The 17142-nt window shown below is 47.2% G+C and overlaps 1 protein-coding gene across 1 annotated transcript in view; it reads right to left on the bottom strand.

The window, feature by feature from the left end:
- Positions 1 to 1485: 1485 nt before the first annotated feature.
- LOC135822571 (tyrosine-protein phosphatase non-receptor type 20-like) overlaps positions 1486 to 17142 on the bottom strand; it is a 19061-nt gene continuing 3404 nt past the window's right edge. Inside the window, exons 3-14 of the mRNA XM_065335372.1 lie at positions 15781 to 16556; positions 15402 to 15470; positions 14268 to 14361; positions 11902 to 11977; positions 11402 to 11478; positions 6667 to 6706; positions 6026 to 6123; positions 5242 to 5421; positions 4840 to 4991; positions 3921 to 3981; positions 3652 to 3704; positions 1486 to 3003 (exon numbers count right to left, since the gene is read on the bottom strand). Of these exons, the coding sequence (XP_065191444.1) occupies positions 2913 to 3003; positions 3652 to 3704; positions 3921 to 3981; positions 4840 to 4991; positions 5242 to 5421; positions 6026 to 6123; positions 6667 to 6706; positions 11402 to 11478; positions 11902 to 11977; positions 14268 to 14361; positions 15402 to 15470; positions 15781 to 16556 (1767 nt within the window). The 3' untranslated portion in view covers positions 1486 to 2912. The remainder of the gene's footprint in view (positions 3004 to 3651; positions 3705 to 3920; positions 3982 to 4839; positions 4992 to 5241; positions 5422 to 6025; positions 6124 to 6666; positions 6707 to 11401; positions 11479 to 11901; positions 11978 to 14267; positions 14362 to 15401; positions 15471 to 15780; positions 16557 to 17142) is intronic.

The following is a 17142-nucleotide window of genomic DNA, read 5'->3' as shown; positions in this document are numbered from 1 at the left end:
TAAAGTCATGCTCATCACCTGCACACACACACACACACACACACACACACACACACACACACACACACACACACACACACACACACACACACACACACACACACACACACACACACACACGATTCAGGTTGTGCGTGCTTCCCCTAGCTGCATCTCATGTTTGGCAAGTGGTCTTTGTAAAAGTAAAAAAATAAACACACACACACACACACACACACACACACACACACACACACTTGTACTTACTTGTTGCTCACTGCCAAAACTGTGAGTATACAATTGGCGATTTGTTAAGTTTGGCTTATCGTGTGGAAGCGAGAGCTATGCCATTCGAACCGATATCAAATTGTCTTTCTTCTGGACCCTACTTTCATCTTCCATGCGATCGTTCAAAGCAGGGAGTACTGTATTACATTGTAATAATATTGTACTACTCCCTGGTTCAAAGTACATGTACAACTGTCGGTGCTCGCCTAATCTAACTCCTGCTCATGTCTGGTCTTCATGTTCTTCTCTTTTTTTCCTGTCAACTACATGCCTCCTGATTGTTGCAATTCGTATTCCGACTCTTCATTCACTGTATTGTGCCGTGGTCGTCATGGTATGGACTACAGTTAAAAGTTTTGGAAGCCATCTGTCAGCGTCTGTATAAGCCTAGTTATTTGTGTGTACAGAAAGATAGTATAATTGGGTTGAAATTGTTCAAGTAAAGTGTCATGTTTGGTGCGGCCAAGCTTGGCCGTTAATGTTCTAGGTGTAATGTACTGCTGTTATTTGTTATCACTTTGTCCTTCCTTCTTTCTTTCTCTTCTTTGTTCATTTTTCAGGTGCAAGTTTAGTGTTAGTACACACATTCGTTATTGCTCTCGCTTTCATTGTTAAAATTCACACATGTAAATTTCACTGCTGTTGTTCTTAGTGTTATTTCTCTAACTTAGATTTTCTATAATAGTTCAATTTTGTTTTCAGTGCCCTTTAGCACAACGAAGATTACTGATGAGTGTTGTACGAAAACTTGTTTGAATCCCTTTTTTTCTCTACACAATTTCTTCACATTTTCATCGTTTTATTGCACATTGTCTCCACAGTTTTACATTACATGAATACAGTGTACACAAATGTCGATCCAGCTTGTATTACTGATTGTGGTTATCAAATTGTTGTCTCCTCGCCGTTTGTTCAAATAATAATAATAATAATAATAATAATAATAATAATAATAATAATAATAATTGCCTGCACACACAGCAACGACTGTGTGTCGCCACTGACGGCCCAATGTTATCGTAGTGTGTTCGTGGCAGGCATGTGGAGAATAGCTATGCACGCGTCCATGCCCGCTGCTGCACTTACAGTGACACCAAGAGTACACAATGTACTCTTGGTGACACCCAATGCTGGGAACATCATCAAGACATCATCACACACACACGCACCCCCCCCCCCCCCCCCTGCCACTCTACAATCCACGAAGACAACAAAAAGCAAACTATGTTACTTATGACATGAGAACTAGAAACAGAGACAATGGGAGGTAGATAGGAAATAGTGGAGTCATGCAGGAATCAGAAACACACACACACACGCGCACACCGTCTTGATAAAGATGCTAATAGTGGGTAAAGGTCCATGGGTCCCAAGATAAAACGGAGCAGCGTAAAATTTTCTCTCTGTTGCAAAAAAATATGACTTGCAATTCCCCTAAACAATACAGACACAACGTAAAGAGTCGAAACCTAGCCCAGGCTTCAGTAAACGAGACCTAGCAGCAAAAAATAAGGGCTCTGGTATTTGGATTGGTAAAAAAAAGGAGAAGAACAAGAATGAAATAATTTGGTCAGATTAAAAAAAAAAAAAAGTACACATTTCCCAAACCGAAATCGAATACAATGATTGGCAGCTCAACATGGCACATACACAGTATGCTTGTCAGTCAAGCACAGGGGCAGGCGCGCCCGTGACAGGAATTATCACCTCAAGTGTAAAATAATTATAAAAGGAATCGCTCTGCATGGGACGGAATCCAAGGCGCCCGCTCGACGGCGGACACCCACCTAAGGCGAACGCTCCAGCACCAGAAATGCCATGCACCACCGCCACCCGGGCGAAGAGACGCTAACGGTGGAATGCACAGCTAAGCAACAGCATGTAGTTATACGGGCGCGAACCTCGCTTGGTCAAGAACATGTCATGCTGCGATAGCCATAAAAGAGCACAGGTGTGTAAAAAAAAGAGTTATAGCGCAATCTGCACACAGTACTGCAAAGAGCAAGCTTTCTTCAGGGCTGCAGAAACTAGAAAAAGAGGCAGCATTTCAAACAAAAAAGAAACACGGCGCAGCAGCGATTACACCACACCGGACCGTAGCAACAGGCCCTGTGACTGTGAACATCACTCTACCTGAGCCACACGAACAGCAAGGTCGTCGCACTGAAACACTCATCGCGTCTAAGAATGAGCGGCGCTACACGAAGAGACGGGCGGAAAGCCAAGTAACCGGTTACAACGATGCAGGCCCACGCAAGCTGCGAGTTTGGCAGTGGCGGCGGTGCCAAGAAGGCACCGAAGACCTCCCGCCCATTCGCCGCACACTGCCATCTCCATGCTAGGATTGGCAACATAGCACTCCTATATCGCCATCAGTGCTAGAAACGGTCCAGACATAGCCAGCAGCGTAAGGACCACACACACACACACACAGAGCCGTAAATGGAAGACGACACAACCGACCAGGCACTTGCGTAGAGAAGAGTGCAGCTGGGAGGTGGTGCCTATGCTGGGCCATGGACATGGTGGCGAGTAAGATCAGAGCACAGTACATGTGTGTATCTCCATCAGGTGGGTGACGGTGGCGAACGTGACGCGGTACAAGTCTTGTCCAGTGCCAACACCAGCTTGCCATGTTGCCATGCCTACTCACCGCTCTCCAGGAGGCCGCGTGCGTACACTTGGCAGCACTGGAACAGAAATTGGTACTGGTCACAGTTCTGCACCAAGCCACCTCTGCAACAGCCACAGCCACAACGGCCACACCGGCAGCAACAACAACGACGACGACAACAACAACACCAACACCAACACCAACATTAACAACAACATCTTATTGGCGGTGGTGCCATCGTGAGAATAAAGAATTCAACAACATCTTATTGGCGATGGTGCCATCGTGAGAATAAAGAATTCAACAACAATAACAATAACAACAACGAGAGCACAAATACATTATGCGTAGCAGTCTATTTTAAAACTTAACCAGCGAGCTCAGCGTTATCTGATTCTAAACCGCCGAGGAATGGAGGAATAGGAGCAGGAGGAATTGGATCAGCTTGTCTGTAAAGTGATCCATTCTGGACTATGATAATACCGGTGTGTAACACTTGGCCGAAATCTTCACTGCGAGCATAAAGTAAAGGCAAGGGCGTCGCAGAAGGACTTCAATTCTGACCACCTGACTATGAAGCGCAAGAGACATTCTGCACATTGACATAGCAAGGCCAGCATGTTCTCCCTCGACACCTTGAACAAGGCACGGGGTAGCAAGTAGAATATTACAGGGACTGAACTAGCTCTGAATGGCTATGAAAAGATCTTCCGTACAACTATAACAAAGAGGACAGGTCGGTACACGTTCTGTGCAGTACTCTCTCTTACCTGTCTTTACGGAGCTGTGCCACAATGCCTTGTAAGTCTACTTTGTCATCATTCTATGAACACAGAGCGAATAAGCGAGATAGATAGATAGATAGATAGAGAGAGAGAGAGGCAACATCAGAACAAGATAACAAACGCAAAACGGTGTGTGCGTGTGTGCATGTACGCGCATGTACTCAACATTCATGGATTCCAAAAATCAAAGGAGAGAGAGAGAGAGGGGGGGGGGGGGACATTTCTAAACAAAGCTCTTGGCAACATCGCCTTACCTTGAGTTGCTGACTTGCAATATCAGCTGCACTGAAGCAACCCGTGCGACCAATGCCAGCACTGAATAGACAGACAGACAGACACACGCGTACATACACACAGAAACACACACACACACATGCACGTGCATACACAAAGAAATAGTCAGTGGAGCTTGTGGAGAGGGGTCAAATTGCTCACCTCACCGCTATAGGGCTGCTCTCAAACAGCACGCAGGCGTCTGTCTCTGTTGCTCCTGCTGAGCGTCTAGTGCTATCATCGGGAGAGAAGGGATCTGTCGCTTGCCAAGGAGTCAGAAGATTGGATGAACTTTTCCCGAGCCGTACCAGGACAGCTGCCGCAAGCGCACCCACCAGAAGTGAGCACTGCTGCAATGTCAAAGTTCATCTTCTTGCCGCCTTTAGCTTTTGCTGTTGAAATCTTGTTCTGTGTTTTTTCCTTCTGTTTTCACCCTGATGATGGTTGCCATGCCCGAAAATTTGGTCAACAGTTTAAATGACGTACGCAGCAAAGAGACTGTATTTTGAGTGGTTGAGTTGAGGTATCCCGATGTTGAAATCTGCTCGTCTATGCAACCAGAAGAAGCTGTTTGGCAAGGGCACAAAAATAATTAGCAGGTCCTTTCACTCAGGGTGCTAAGTTAGTTGCAAACTACATTATACACTGTAGTACACGTCTGGATGTTTATGGGACTTAGACTGCCTACTGGGTATCTGACTGCAGTGCTTGTAGATGCCAACTAGGCACACCATTCAATTGGTTACAAGATCTAGACTGTAAACTGGCCGTACGACTGCCTACTGAGTACAAAACACGCACGCACACACAGACACACACATGTGCACACATAACCACACACCCACACACACACGCGCACACACACACACACACGCACACAAATGCACGCAGCACACCAACCTGCAGTGTATGACCATGGGCGAGTCGGGTAGTGTTTGGTGTAGGCGAACCACAGCGACCAGGTCAAGCAGCTCAGTAGGACTACTGGGCACACCTTGATCAGGCCATACCAGGTACCAGTAGTGATGTAGTAAGCGTACTTCATCAGCACTCTGCAGCACAAAGTACACAGCACACAGTTACCACCTTATGAAAAGACGATGAATGTTTTTTCCGCAGCAAAACACACACATATACGGACCTTAGACACCCATCGCAGAAGGATACGACAGAGAGAACTATTATTACGCAATTCAGCCGACAATCTTGTCACCACCGTACTGGTAAGTGGAGATTCAAAGAATAAAAAGAGGAAAACACGACCTAACTGCATCAAAACACTTTCTCGGTGAGCACGCTTACTTCACGATGTGTCAACTCCATCGTCGTGTGTGCCACTGTGTTGTCCATGATGAGCTCTGAGCTGACGATACGCACGGTTACATTGGCGTACTGCGACGATGCACCGACATCATCCGCACACTGGCTGCCTTCACTTGCATCACCGCTGAAAGAGCCCGGCCAGTATCGCATGCACTTTGGCTGAGCAGTTGTGGTGCAGCGGGGAAAGAACAGATTGATACAAACACAAACACACACACCATACCACACACACACACACATACACACACATACACACACACACACACACACACACACACACACACACACCAAGTACACGATTAAGTCCGATCAATACTTCATTTTGCGTACGGGAAGCGCTTCGAAATGTGTATGGTGACGGTCAAGCGACGGACCAAACGAGTTGAGCTCAAGACAACCTTTTTTCCACGCCACGACAGGCGTTGGGACACGTTTCATATGCGCAGAATGAAGTATGAATCAGGCTTGACACAGCATCCACCACCCCGACAGCTACACACCCTCACGCACCCACACACAGAGGACCAAATAATCAAATTGCCAGGAGTCACACCGTGCGGAAAAAGACTATCATAACACACCCTGGACGTGTAGCCAATGAAAAGTGAAACAGCACCGGATGGTACCAGCGGGCGAATCATTTCAGAACAGCACCTTCATTGTGAGAGATGGGTCAAACTGAGGAGCCAACCACAACTGAGCCACACACAGATCATCATCACACTTCTGAAATAAGCAAGTTCTTCCAGGACGGCAAACGCACCTTTCCAGCTTCGTACATGAGGCTCATCATGACAATCAGCTCGGACTTGAACACCCACACCATTCGCCAGAAGTCATCCACTGTATTGGACAGCGGGCCTGGACACCGAAAGCACATCACACAACATTCCCATGAGCCCGCGAACCAATACTTGTGTGAGCGCAATCTCAAATCAGGTATCAAGTCAATAGGCAGGAAAAGCGTGAGCTCCCGCAAAGGGAGAACACACACAAATTCCCCTATTTAATATTGCCAAAGTTGCCACATGTACATTGTACCTCTACTTTGCAGTACAGAGACTTTTTTTGAGAATTCGGAAGGCCCACCGTAGCCGTATCATCTTTTAACCTCCAACCTGCAAGTTCCGCAACACACAAACAGCACTCGGCTACAACACGAAACTCGATTTCGTCCTAATTCACACCCAGACGGGCAGTATTGATGACGCCCGCCGAACTTTGACCAAGACGGGCATCATTGAAGATGCCCTCCGGGGTGAAAATTCGGATGAAATCGCACTGAGTCGCATGGTGTAGCCAAGGACTGTTTACGTGCTGCGGGCAACAGGGAGGTTGGGTAAAAAAATTGCACAGTCAGAAAAGGACATCAGGATAAAAACGACAACACTAAGCAAGACTTACCTTGCGTGGCAATATATTCATTTTTCTTTAAATTATAACCCTGCAAGAACACACACGGAAATGCAAACATCGAAACGTCAGGGTGCACCCAAATCAGGGCACACACACACACACACTAAAAAAACTAGGATGAAACAAGCGTAACAAAGCAATGCTCACCTTACAACGTACAATTCCAGTCACCCCACTGGCCTATCTATCTTTTAATTTGCTGGCCGAAAATCCTATATATAGGATTTGAAAATGTGTGCCTTTTATGCCGTTGTTATTGGTCATCACGACCAAAAATAACGACATAATGGTTTTCATGGAAGTTGTTAATATGTTTGAGGCATGAATGTTTACATTCTAGATTCATAGGGCGATACTATTAATTTTTTGATGAATACCCATTTTCAGCAATAATTGGAAATTTGAGCATAATTGTTCAGCTGCTGCCATGGAAAGGACTGAAGCAGTGAATGTGCAGAAGAACATTGCAGGTGTGGCACGGGGTGGTTTCATGACGACATATCGCACATGCCGTCATGAAACTACCAGTTTTAGGGATAAAACAAGGTCCAATAAATTCTCAAATCCTATATATAGGATTCGAAAAACAGGGCACAGGCCTTAGTAATATTGGGCAAGGAGATGAGCCTGAGATGGTAGTGTTCGAAAAAATTATCTTATTCAACACTCGATATCTTCTAAGACCTAGCAAGGAAGAATTGGTCACATACTTTTTGCTATTCTCATGCCACACCCATTTTTAGTTGAAAAATATGACCAAAATCCTATATAATATGGGATTTAGCAAATAAAGAGATACATCATTATCGCATTTCCGGGGTGGTAGCCACATTTCCGGGGTGGTAGCCGCATTTCCGGGGTCTAATCTGCACCCCCTTTTTCGGGCCCAAGTACTTGCAATGTTAATTTTTTGTCGACATTCGGAGTACAGGCCACACGTCAGCCTTTTTTGAATTTTTCGGCAACCGAACTAACTGTATAGTTGACACGCATGCAACAGTCTCTAAGTTCTTTCCTGCATGCAACAGTCTCTAAGTTCTTTCCTGCATGCAACAGTCTCTAAGTTCTTTTCTGCATGCATACAGAAAGCATTGCACTTGATACGAGCTCTCACCCCTAGCTACATAGGTACAAGCACCCTCCGGCAGACACCATTTACGCTCCAGAGTATGCTGGCTCCGCGTGCGTACGCTTGCTTCCAAGCACCGCCGTTCTTGGAGTGTTCCATTCATGCGCCTCACTTCTCTCTCTCTCTCCAGGGTTTTGGGTCACCCTCGGTTCTTCTTCTTCATGACTTGATAAGAATTGACAAACGGTGGTGTGTGTTCTTGAGTGTAGTGTAAGCATTAGCAAGTTCATACTTGGTCCGCGTCAGCAATATTGTCGCTTATCTTTCGACAATTTGAACTTAGACTTTGGACATCGACACGTGGACTTGAGACGATAAAACTTGGAATGATGGAAGGTAAGGTACAGAGTGATAACTGGCCACGAGGAATTTATTGTCAAAGGAAGGGTTCATACTTTTTTAGTCCTCCTCGTCGCTGCTCTCAGCGCTGGTGACAAATATGTTTTGCTCGGGATCGACACTCTCGCTTTCGCAAGCTCATCTCTCTTCCTCTCCGCTGCCTGGCTATTTTCTAAAGGGAAGTCGACCGTGACGGTCCCCTTCTCTATAGGACTTCACGTCGGCAGCACGACTGCCTGTGTGGTTCAAATCAGTCGCCGTTCTTTGCAAGATTTATTTTGAACGATGACGATGGCTACAGTACGAGGTGAATAGCAATTTCTGGACATGAAAATAAAATAGAGGCCCACTGGCTGTGTGTTTTACATTTTTCATATCTTTTTGTATCTATTGTATGGCCTAATCCTTCATCTTTCCAAATATGTGACAATTGCTCATGCTGTGATCCCAGAGACTTTATAGCAGGATGTTTTCGACAAGCCAATTTGTTGGCCTAAATTTCAGTGTATGGAATTCTGGACATGAAAGTAAAATAGCGTCAATAGGCATCCTATACTGCACCATTTTTCTATTTTTTCGATTGATTGACTGCAGTTGGCCTCTTCACACTTCCAGCCAACAGGTCCAAGACTATACAGCGTCTGAAGTGGAGTGCACATGGGGAAGCCAACGATTCGTCCATTACTTCTTATTTTACTCAAAATTCAAAAATTCTCATGCGACATAGTACCACAAAACTCGTTGAAATGCCTCCCAAGAAAAGGCTATCAACAAGGCACCGACACGAGGAGAAACTACAACAGCCCAGCTGTCAACTACAACAAGAAAAAACTTCATCAACCTGACTGACTTGACTCTACACGCGACGAAAAATTATTTTACGCGAAATGTCCAGAAGTGTACAATGTCCAGAAATAGCAATTCACCTCGTACTTGCAAATCTCCACGATGCGCTGGATACTCCGAGCGTTGAGCTTGAGGTGAGGGAACTGCGATCTCAGCTTGGTGAGCGATCCCGGAGGTGAGCAACCTCGGCCGCTTTGCAAAATGGAACTGATTCTGAGTAGCCGATTACTTTCTTGTGCGTCGCGCTGCTCTTGCCTGCGCAGTGTGACAAGATAATCTATTTTGATGCAGCGCTGTATCAATCGGAATCACCCACCCGTCGCTCTCGAAATTCATTCGAAATCTAGCTAGACCTTTCAGGTACTAGTAAACTAACTTACTAACCAAGATTGGGATGAAATGGGCTGCCAAGTGAACATTGGCGACATAAAAACAAAGCTGAAAGATAAGCGACAATATTGCTGACGCGGACCAAGTAGCTAGGTCATCCGCTATCGAAATCACTACGATTTGTGCCAAACTTATTGAACCAGGACTTAGCTCCGCGGGCAGGAAAGCGGAGCTGCTTTCTCGGTTGACGGAATCCGAACTCAGATCCGCCGAGTCTCCCGAGACCCACGCAGAGGCCGTCCAACAAACCGGCGAGAACAGAGAGACCCACAAACCCACCTCGCCTATCGCCTCCGTGTCTGCTGCGATTCCATCAGCCCTCAAAACTTTCCGCTGACCGACTGGACACACATTTGCAGGTCGAGAGATTTCGGAATCTACACCCACAGGCATCACTGCGTAGTCAACCACCTGTGGTCATTTGCCTACAAGGAGTTTGCCATTAGCCAGGGATATACTTCTCCCAAGCAATTGGACTGAGCGTTCAAAGCCAAAGACCATTACCGCACGTACGACGAGCTGAGCCGTTTCACCAATGGCTGCTTTGGCGAACTTCTGCGGCCGTGTGTACTCGTCCAGGAATCTGGCAGCAACACCCCTACAGCAGAGGGTTGCTTCGTTTGGTGCAAGCAGTTCACCAAAAACTGCATGTATTCCTGGCTGCTGGAGATGTGCACTCAGTACACCTTCCCGCTGTTCATGCTTCGGCGGGGAGCACGGCACAATCCAGGGTATTGCCCGCAATCAGTGCGCAGCCGTCCAGGTACAGGATCGCCGAGCTGTCACGCAGCAACATCTCCATGCGATGCGGGACTTCCTACCACACTCCGGTCTGTCATCAGTCAACCAAGCCACTACGTGGAGCGCCATCACTCTAATGTACTATTGGTTGCTCAAAGTTTGTTAGTATGCATCCACCGATCTACGCAAGGCGTTAGCTCTGGAACGCGTGTGCATACGCGATAACGTAGTGAGGCTGGCTATCCTGTTCTCTAAGACAACGCAGCTGGGAGAGAGCAGCAACGTGACGGTTGGCGCCACCAATGATAGAACCTGCTCTGTACACGCATTAGACAAGTATGCAAAACTGCATCCACAACTGGCAGGAGCATATTTCTGCCACCAGTCTGGCCAGCCTCTTCGCCCAGCAGATGTGAATAACCTACTCCGTAGGGCTCTACCCAGCCACATTCTACGTATCGACGCAGCTACTGCCATTGTATGGTATCCAAAGAGCCGGCCAATGGCGGGGCAGTGCCCACCCCCGGCACGTCCGTGTGACAAAATCTGACATGGAACCGATCGCCAGGGCATTGGCGAGATCAGACTAGTCGAACACTGGTGCACGGTCTCTGTGCGAGTACCTGCACTGCCCCCCCCCCCCCCCCCCCCTCCCTCACTACTCTCTGTATGAGTGACTGCACCACCCAGCACTACTCACTGTTTGACTGACTTCATGGCCCCTCTGGCATTAATCTCTGCATGAGAGACTGCACTGCCCTGCCCCCCCCCCCCCCCCCAACAACACTCGTGCGACTAACACACCGGAAAATATGGTATACTCTCAGGCCTGTTTAAGGGACCGTCCGGGGTTACCGATTGTTTTTACAAAACGAAAAGTTTTAGCATTTTTCAGCCCCCACCCACCCACCCACCTTTTCTGCAGGTAAAACGAATTCCAATAAAATACTGATGTCAATTTTTTCGACACCTAAAAGTAACTGGGCATTCTCCATCTACATTCAATAATTATTTTCAAAAACAAAACTCCAAACCCACCCACCCCTAAACGAAATCTTTTCGTTTTGAAAATATTATTGGTAACCTTGGGCGGCCCCTATATAAATAGCATGAAGAATTACAGTCATAAGACCTTGGATATGGAATAACCCACCAGTAAAGACTATAAAAGATATTCCTTGAAGGTATGTTGTGAAGTTGCCCTCAAGCAGCATGCCTCGCTGTTCAGTGACCGTCTTAGGCAAGCCATACTCAGCATTGTGTGCATGCCATACTCACTGATATAAAATTGGCATTGATATAGCTGGAGTTGGAGTCGTTGTCAATAACAGGTAACAGTACACGTGTTGAGCGAGCTATGCAACAACAGGACGAAGACCAACACGGAACAATGTTCAAACACAATATGTACACAAACAGCACGTCTTCTTAGCAAAGGCGATCGATCGCACCAAGGGAGCGCTCTTCACCTACTGATACGACTCGATCAAATACATACACTGAACAGTGTTGCCTCGACTCTGCCTCCTCGCACTGTGGCCCCAGTTACAGTGATGCAATGGAGTATTCCATGCTTATGGTAATGGCTGGGAATCAGTCAGAGCAAGCAGTTGATCTGCACACATGCTCACGCTTTGCTGCATGCATATGAATGGCGGGAAGATACAACAGGGCAAGAAAAGAAAAAAATCAGAAAAGCATGCATAGCATGGGTTGCAGTCACCAGTGGCCTATCACACGTGAACACACACGCACACACACACACACACCCGTCTTACTTGGAAATATTGTGGCATATCTGTTTTTAGGTCCGGAACATGCCACCGCTGATTCAGCAGTGTGCATTGGGATATTCTGCAGCACAGGATACAACACAAGATAAAGCCAGGTTCAGTACAAGTATAAAAACAGATTCTCCATCACCGAAACCACGGTTGTTGTTTGAAAAGGCGGCGAGGTGACAACAGTTTAAGGATTGCAATAAACAGAACCAGCTGAAGCGTCATTTCACGAAGGTTTTACTTGTATTACCGTATTATCTCCATTATAAGTCCAGCGCTTATATTTGTTCAACCAGTCCGGACCCCGGGCTTATATCGGAGACTGGGCTTCTACTAGAGACTGGGCTTATAATTTTTCAACCAACTGGTACATGAACATTGCCTATTACACTCAAACGCCTCTTATCCGGACGCCTCAGATACGGGCACGTCTCTCTACCGGGCACCTTCAGCTTGAGTTTCTATGGCAAAAATGTTTTGAATTTTGGGCGTTTGAGCTTTTTTCGTATGCGCAAGTGCTTATTTGTCCCTGCCAACCTGTGAAATCCACACATTCTTATCAACGGATTCTTTCTGTAGCCTGAACATGTGCAATACGTGCCAAATAAACTTCTTCAAAAAATGATATGATACATGGTAGATGAGTTATCCTGAGATACGGGCAAATCTGAGATAAGGGCAGTGCCCGGTCCCAAGGTGCCCGGATAAGAGACGTCCGAGTGTATTTTCATTATATCAGTAGCAGAAAGTTTCCCAGCAGGTACCGGGACTGCAGTTTTGTGCTTCCTGGTACACTGAGTCTGATCTCGAGGATGAGACAGACTTTTACCACAGCATGTGTTTATGTGATACTGTGTGACGTCAAATAGGCACGAACATGATCCATACGGTTTTCCATTATAAGCCCTGCGCGCCTTATATTGGAGACTGCGCTTATATATCTTCGAAGCCCTCTTGGAGTGCGCTTACAATAGAGACTGGGCGTCTACAAGAGATAATACGGTAAACTGTTCAGGGGCGTAGGAAGGTATTTTAGTGTGGCACGGTCAGCCATCTGAAGTACAATTTAGTCGAGGGGGAGTGGTGGCTGAGCCGAAAATTTTGGAATTTTAGATCCCAGATCAGTGTGTTTTGTTGATTCACGGGGTATCTGGGGCAAAAGGTGGTACGGTCAATATCGTAGTGACCGTACTGTGTGCGACGCCCCTGCTATTGTCACCTCGCCACCTTTTCAAATAAATATTTCAAATCGAGGTGCACAGGGGACTCGGGTAGATTCACTGAATGTCGTCCTGAAGGAACGTTTCTGTTCGTGACATCTCAATAAACCTTCGTGAAATGACGCTTCAGCTGATTCTGTTTATTGCAATCCTTTAATACAGGGTTGTTATCTATGAAATTTTCAACATCAAACAAAAAAATACAGTTGTGATTATACTGCATTTTTGAGTTGCTAATTTAGGAAACCATGATCGGTAGGAGAACTGACAGGGAGTCAAAGTAAGCGTCTCTGGCATTGACAAACAACAGAAGTATGTGCCAAGGAAACAGTTTTTCTACAGCGTTTTCCTTTGATCTCCCCCTCAGCCAGCCCGTGTTTCAATTTCTTGCATCAGAGCTCACAATAATGTCACATGCATGACTTATCATGACAAAGTTGAAAAAACCAAAACCACACACATCTTTCTCTCTGAGACACACACATACATACTGTATACGCTCTCTCTCTCTCTCTCTCTCTCTCTCTCTCTCTCTCTCTCTCTCTCTCTCTCTCTCTCTCTCTCTCTCTCCCCCCCCCCCCCCCCCCTCTCTCCCTCACAAAACACACACACACTCTCACAAACACACACACTCTCTCTCTCACAAACACACACACACACACACGCACGCACGATCTCTCTCACACACACACACACACACACACACACACACACACACACACACACACACAAGTGTACTTGTTCAGTGTGTGTGTGTGTGTGTGTGTGTGTGTGTGTGTGTGTGTGTGTGTGTGTGTGTGTGTGTGTGTGTGTGTGTGTGTGTGTGTGTGTGTGTGTGTGTGTGTGTGTGTGTGTGTGTGTGTGTGTGTGTGTGTGTGTGTGTGTGTGTGTGTGTGTGTGTGTGTGTGTGTTCATCAGCCTTGCAAGCTGTTGAATGGTGTAATCCCAGCACAAGTAAGTTGCCATGTCTAACATAGCTGTTCGCCATCATCGCTCCCGCGATGGGCATGTCTGAGGTATGAGTTGTGTGTGTGTGTGTGTGTGTGTGTGTGTGTGTGTGTGTGTGTGTGTGTGTGTGTGTGTGTGTGTGTGTGTGTGTGTGTGTGTGTGTACATGCACAAATCCAGTCAGCCCACATCTTACCCAGAATTCCTCATTCAAAGCATCCTTGCTGGTGATGGCATCCACAGCCAAGAGTTCCTCTTTCGTGCGCGGGCAAGAGACTTTCTCCAGAGCTCTGCAAAACGGAATAAAGAAGGAGAAACTTAGACAGGTTGCCAAGCAAATGCCCCAACACCTTTCTCACTGATGTAAAGTATGGTGGCCGTTGTGTAAGCAAGACGTATCGGTCAGGAGCACAATGCGGTGGTGGCAATTTACTAAATGGTCGAGAGCTCAGCCACGACATCCCAAACATTACCATACTTTCGTCAATGAACAAAAGCTCAGTTTTTTTCGGAACAAATATCAAGGCAACAGTATCTTAAGTTAAGGCTAGCATGCAACACTAACACTCTGCAATCCAAACGCCGGTACTGGCGTGAAAAGGGAAAAGGGAAACTGCACCCTTGGTTTCCTGCACATGTGTACAGTCCATTTCAAAACTATAGACGCGTAGACCTACCTAGGCAAAAACCGTTATGCCAGCATCTATACCACATAAAATCTGTGATCACTTTGTGCATAATTTTTTCCAAATTGGGCGTCTGTTATCCAATCGTTTAGAAACTATAATCAGAGTAATTGTGGAGCGGACCTGAGCAATATTCCGAAAACTATTCCCAGAAAGTTCCAGCCAAATTTGAAATATTTCAAAAACACTGCGCGTCTATAGTTTTGAAATGGACTGTAGTATACGTACGATACATGCACACAAAGACACGGGAAACGCCTGGCTCCTCCAGCTGCACAGGGACCCACATGTCCAGTCCTGGCTAGAGAAATCCAACCTCATGAATAAAGTAGCGCCACGTTCGAGCGCACAGACCAGTATGTGTGGGTGCTGGGGGCTGCGTAACGACCTGTCGGACCACCGCTATTTTATTCAGGTCAAAATTCTCTGGCCAGGACTTCACATCCATTCAGCTTCACTAGTCTTGTTTCTGCGTGTAGGTACGTAGCCACACTGTGCTACGTTATAAAAGGGATGTGCCCAAGTACGAGACTGTGCAGAGCAAGCAAAGCCATGCGTGCATAGACCGCAGGTGGAGGTGCGACACCACAGATCAGACTTCCCCTGCCACACATGTACACATAGAGCGAGGACAGTACACTTACTTCAAGTCCTTACTCTCCTGGGTCTCAGTTTCATCAGATAGTGGGTTAAGGCTGAGGCTGAGGGTTGGTCTGCTCATAATAACAAGTACACAAAAGAAGACGCATAGTATTCAATGGTCGAGGGGGGGGGGGGGGGGGGGGGGCAGCAACACAACATCTAATCATCGTTCAAAGGGCTAACCATTCACACTCTGATTTCCAGGCATGCACATCATGGACAGTGGTGATAGGGTAAGTTATGCTGCTAGGCAAGTAGCTCCTGGAGTCCTCGCTCTGAAATCGCAACACACAACAATGCACTGCTCAGGTGGCCTGTCTCGCCAGCCAGCCAGCCTGGACTCACTTCTACATACAGGCAGGCCAGAGGCGAAAAACTCACCTTTGCTTCTTGGAGCCAAAACGAGGCACTACCCTGGGAGCTGAAGACTTCACTTGGAAAGATTTGGAGCGGCTGACGGGGGATGCTGCGGTTGCTATGGGCGATGGCGATTCAAGCGGCTCGGTCGAGGAACTCCTTACGACAGGCTCAAAGCGGCGCGGGAAGTCACACATAAAACTACCACTAGCCATGGGAGAGTGTAACGTATCCAATGCCCCTGGCTCACTCTTCGTCGTCCGTGCACTAGGACCGGGCAGACTGGCAGCCAAGTCCAACGCCGGACCGTCCACTGAGGCAGACGTGACGAGCGCGGAGTCATCCACGACCGGCGACTGCAGCTTGGACGGCGGAGAGCTGTGGTGCACGCTGGACGAAGTGTCACCGGCCAGATCCAACGCCTCGTGACTGACATGCGACGATGAGCGCTGCTCCGAAGAAAGGCTCAACCTCTGTACGCTATAGCCTTCACCGCTGGATGCGTGCTGCTGCTGCTGCTGTGGGCCCGCTACTACATAGGGTGCCGCCAACGTGGAGGCAGTCGTGACGGATGAGGTAGTAGTCATGTGAGATAGAAATGTAGCGTCGTGCAGGCCACCAGCGCTGGCCTGCTCCGCGTTAGCGTCCGCACTGGTCAATACTTCGTCGTTGCTGTTGCCGTCGCCCAGCGATGACAACGGCAGCGCATCTCTCTCCACCGTGGTCGTCGACTGTGCCTTTGCTGAGCCGGACTGGGAGAGCGAGTGCCCCTGCTCACGCCTTCGCCGCCTCCAGCACCACTGTACACACACACACACACACACACACACACATTCACACATACAGACACAGACACACAGCACGAACATACAGACAGACAGACAGGCAGACAGACAGACACACGCACACACACACACACACACAAGAACGTCAACAAAGCACCATAAGCTTCAAGGGAGCCTACACACCGCATCCAGTAAGTCCATCGCGGCGTTCTCGCTACAACATGAACATCCCGTAACTGACATGATCGTGTCTCACTCAGAGGCAGAGGACACTGTGGCATGGGTTAATGACAAAAAAAATGACAAAACAGTGTACAATGTAGTGTACAAGTAGAACTAGTCGTCTGGAATTTAATTTCGTCTTTTTCGTCCCAAGGAGCTTTGGAACTAAATTAAATGCCGGACAAATGTCGATTAGTCCAGCGTTTCAATACACCCTTATGGTCCATGGCCTAAATTTTCAACCGAACGAAATCCCTTTCTTTGGAGTTGGGCGAAATTATTGACCGACGAAATTTTCTGCCTGAACAGTGCTAGCTACCAGAAGCAAGTCACAATGAAGAGAACAGCATGATGAAAACAGCCGAACCATCACAACCCG

This window comes from Sycon ciliatum, chromosome 8, assembly GCF_964019385.1.
Source record: "Sycon ciliatum chromosome 8, ocSycCili1.1, whole genome shotgun sequence".
Taxonomy (NCBI): Eukaryota; Metazoa; Porifera; class Calcarea; order Leucosolenida; family Sycettidae; genus Sycon; species Sycon ciliatum.
Note: the sequence above shows the minus strand (reverse complement) of the source record. Positions and strands in the feature narration are given on the sequence as shown.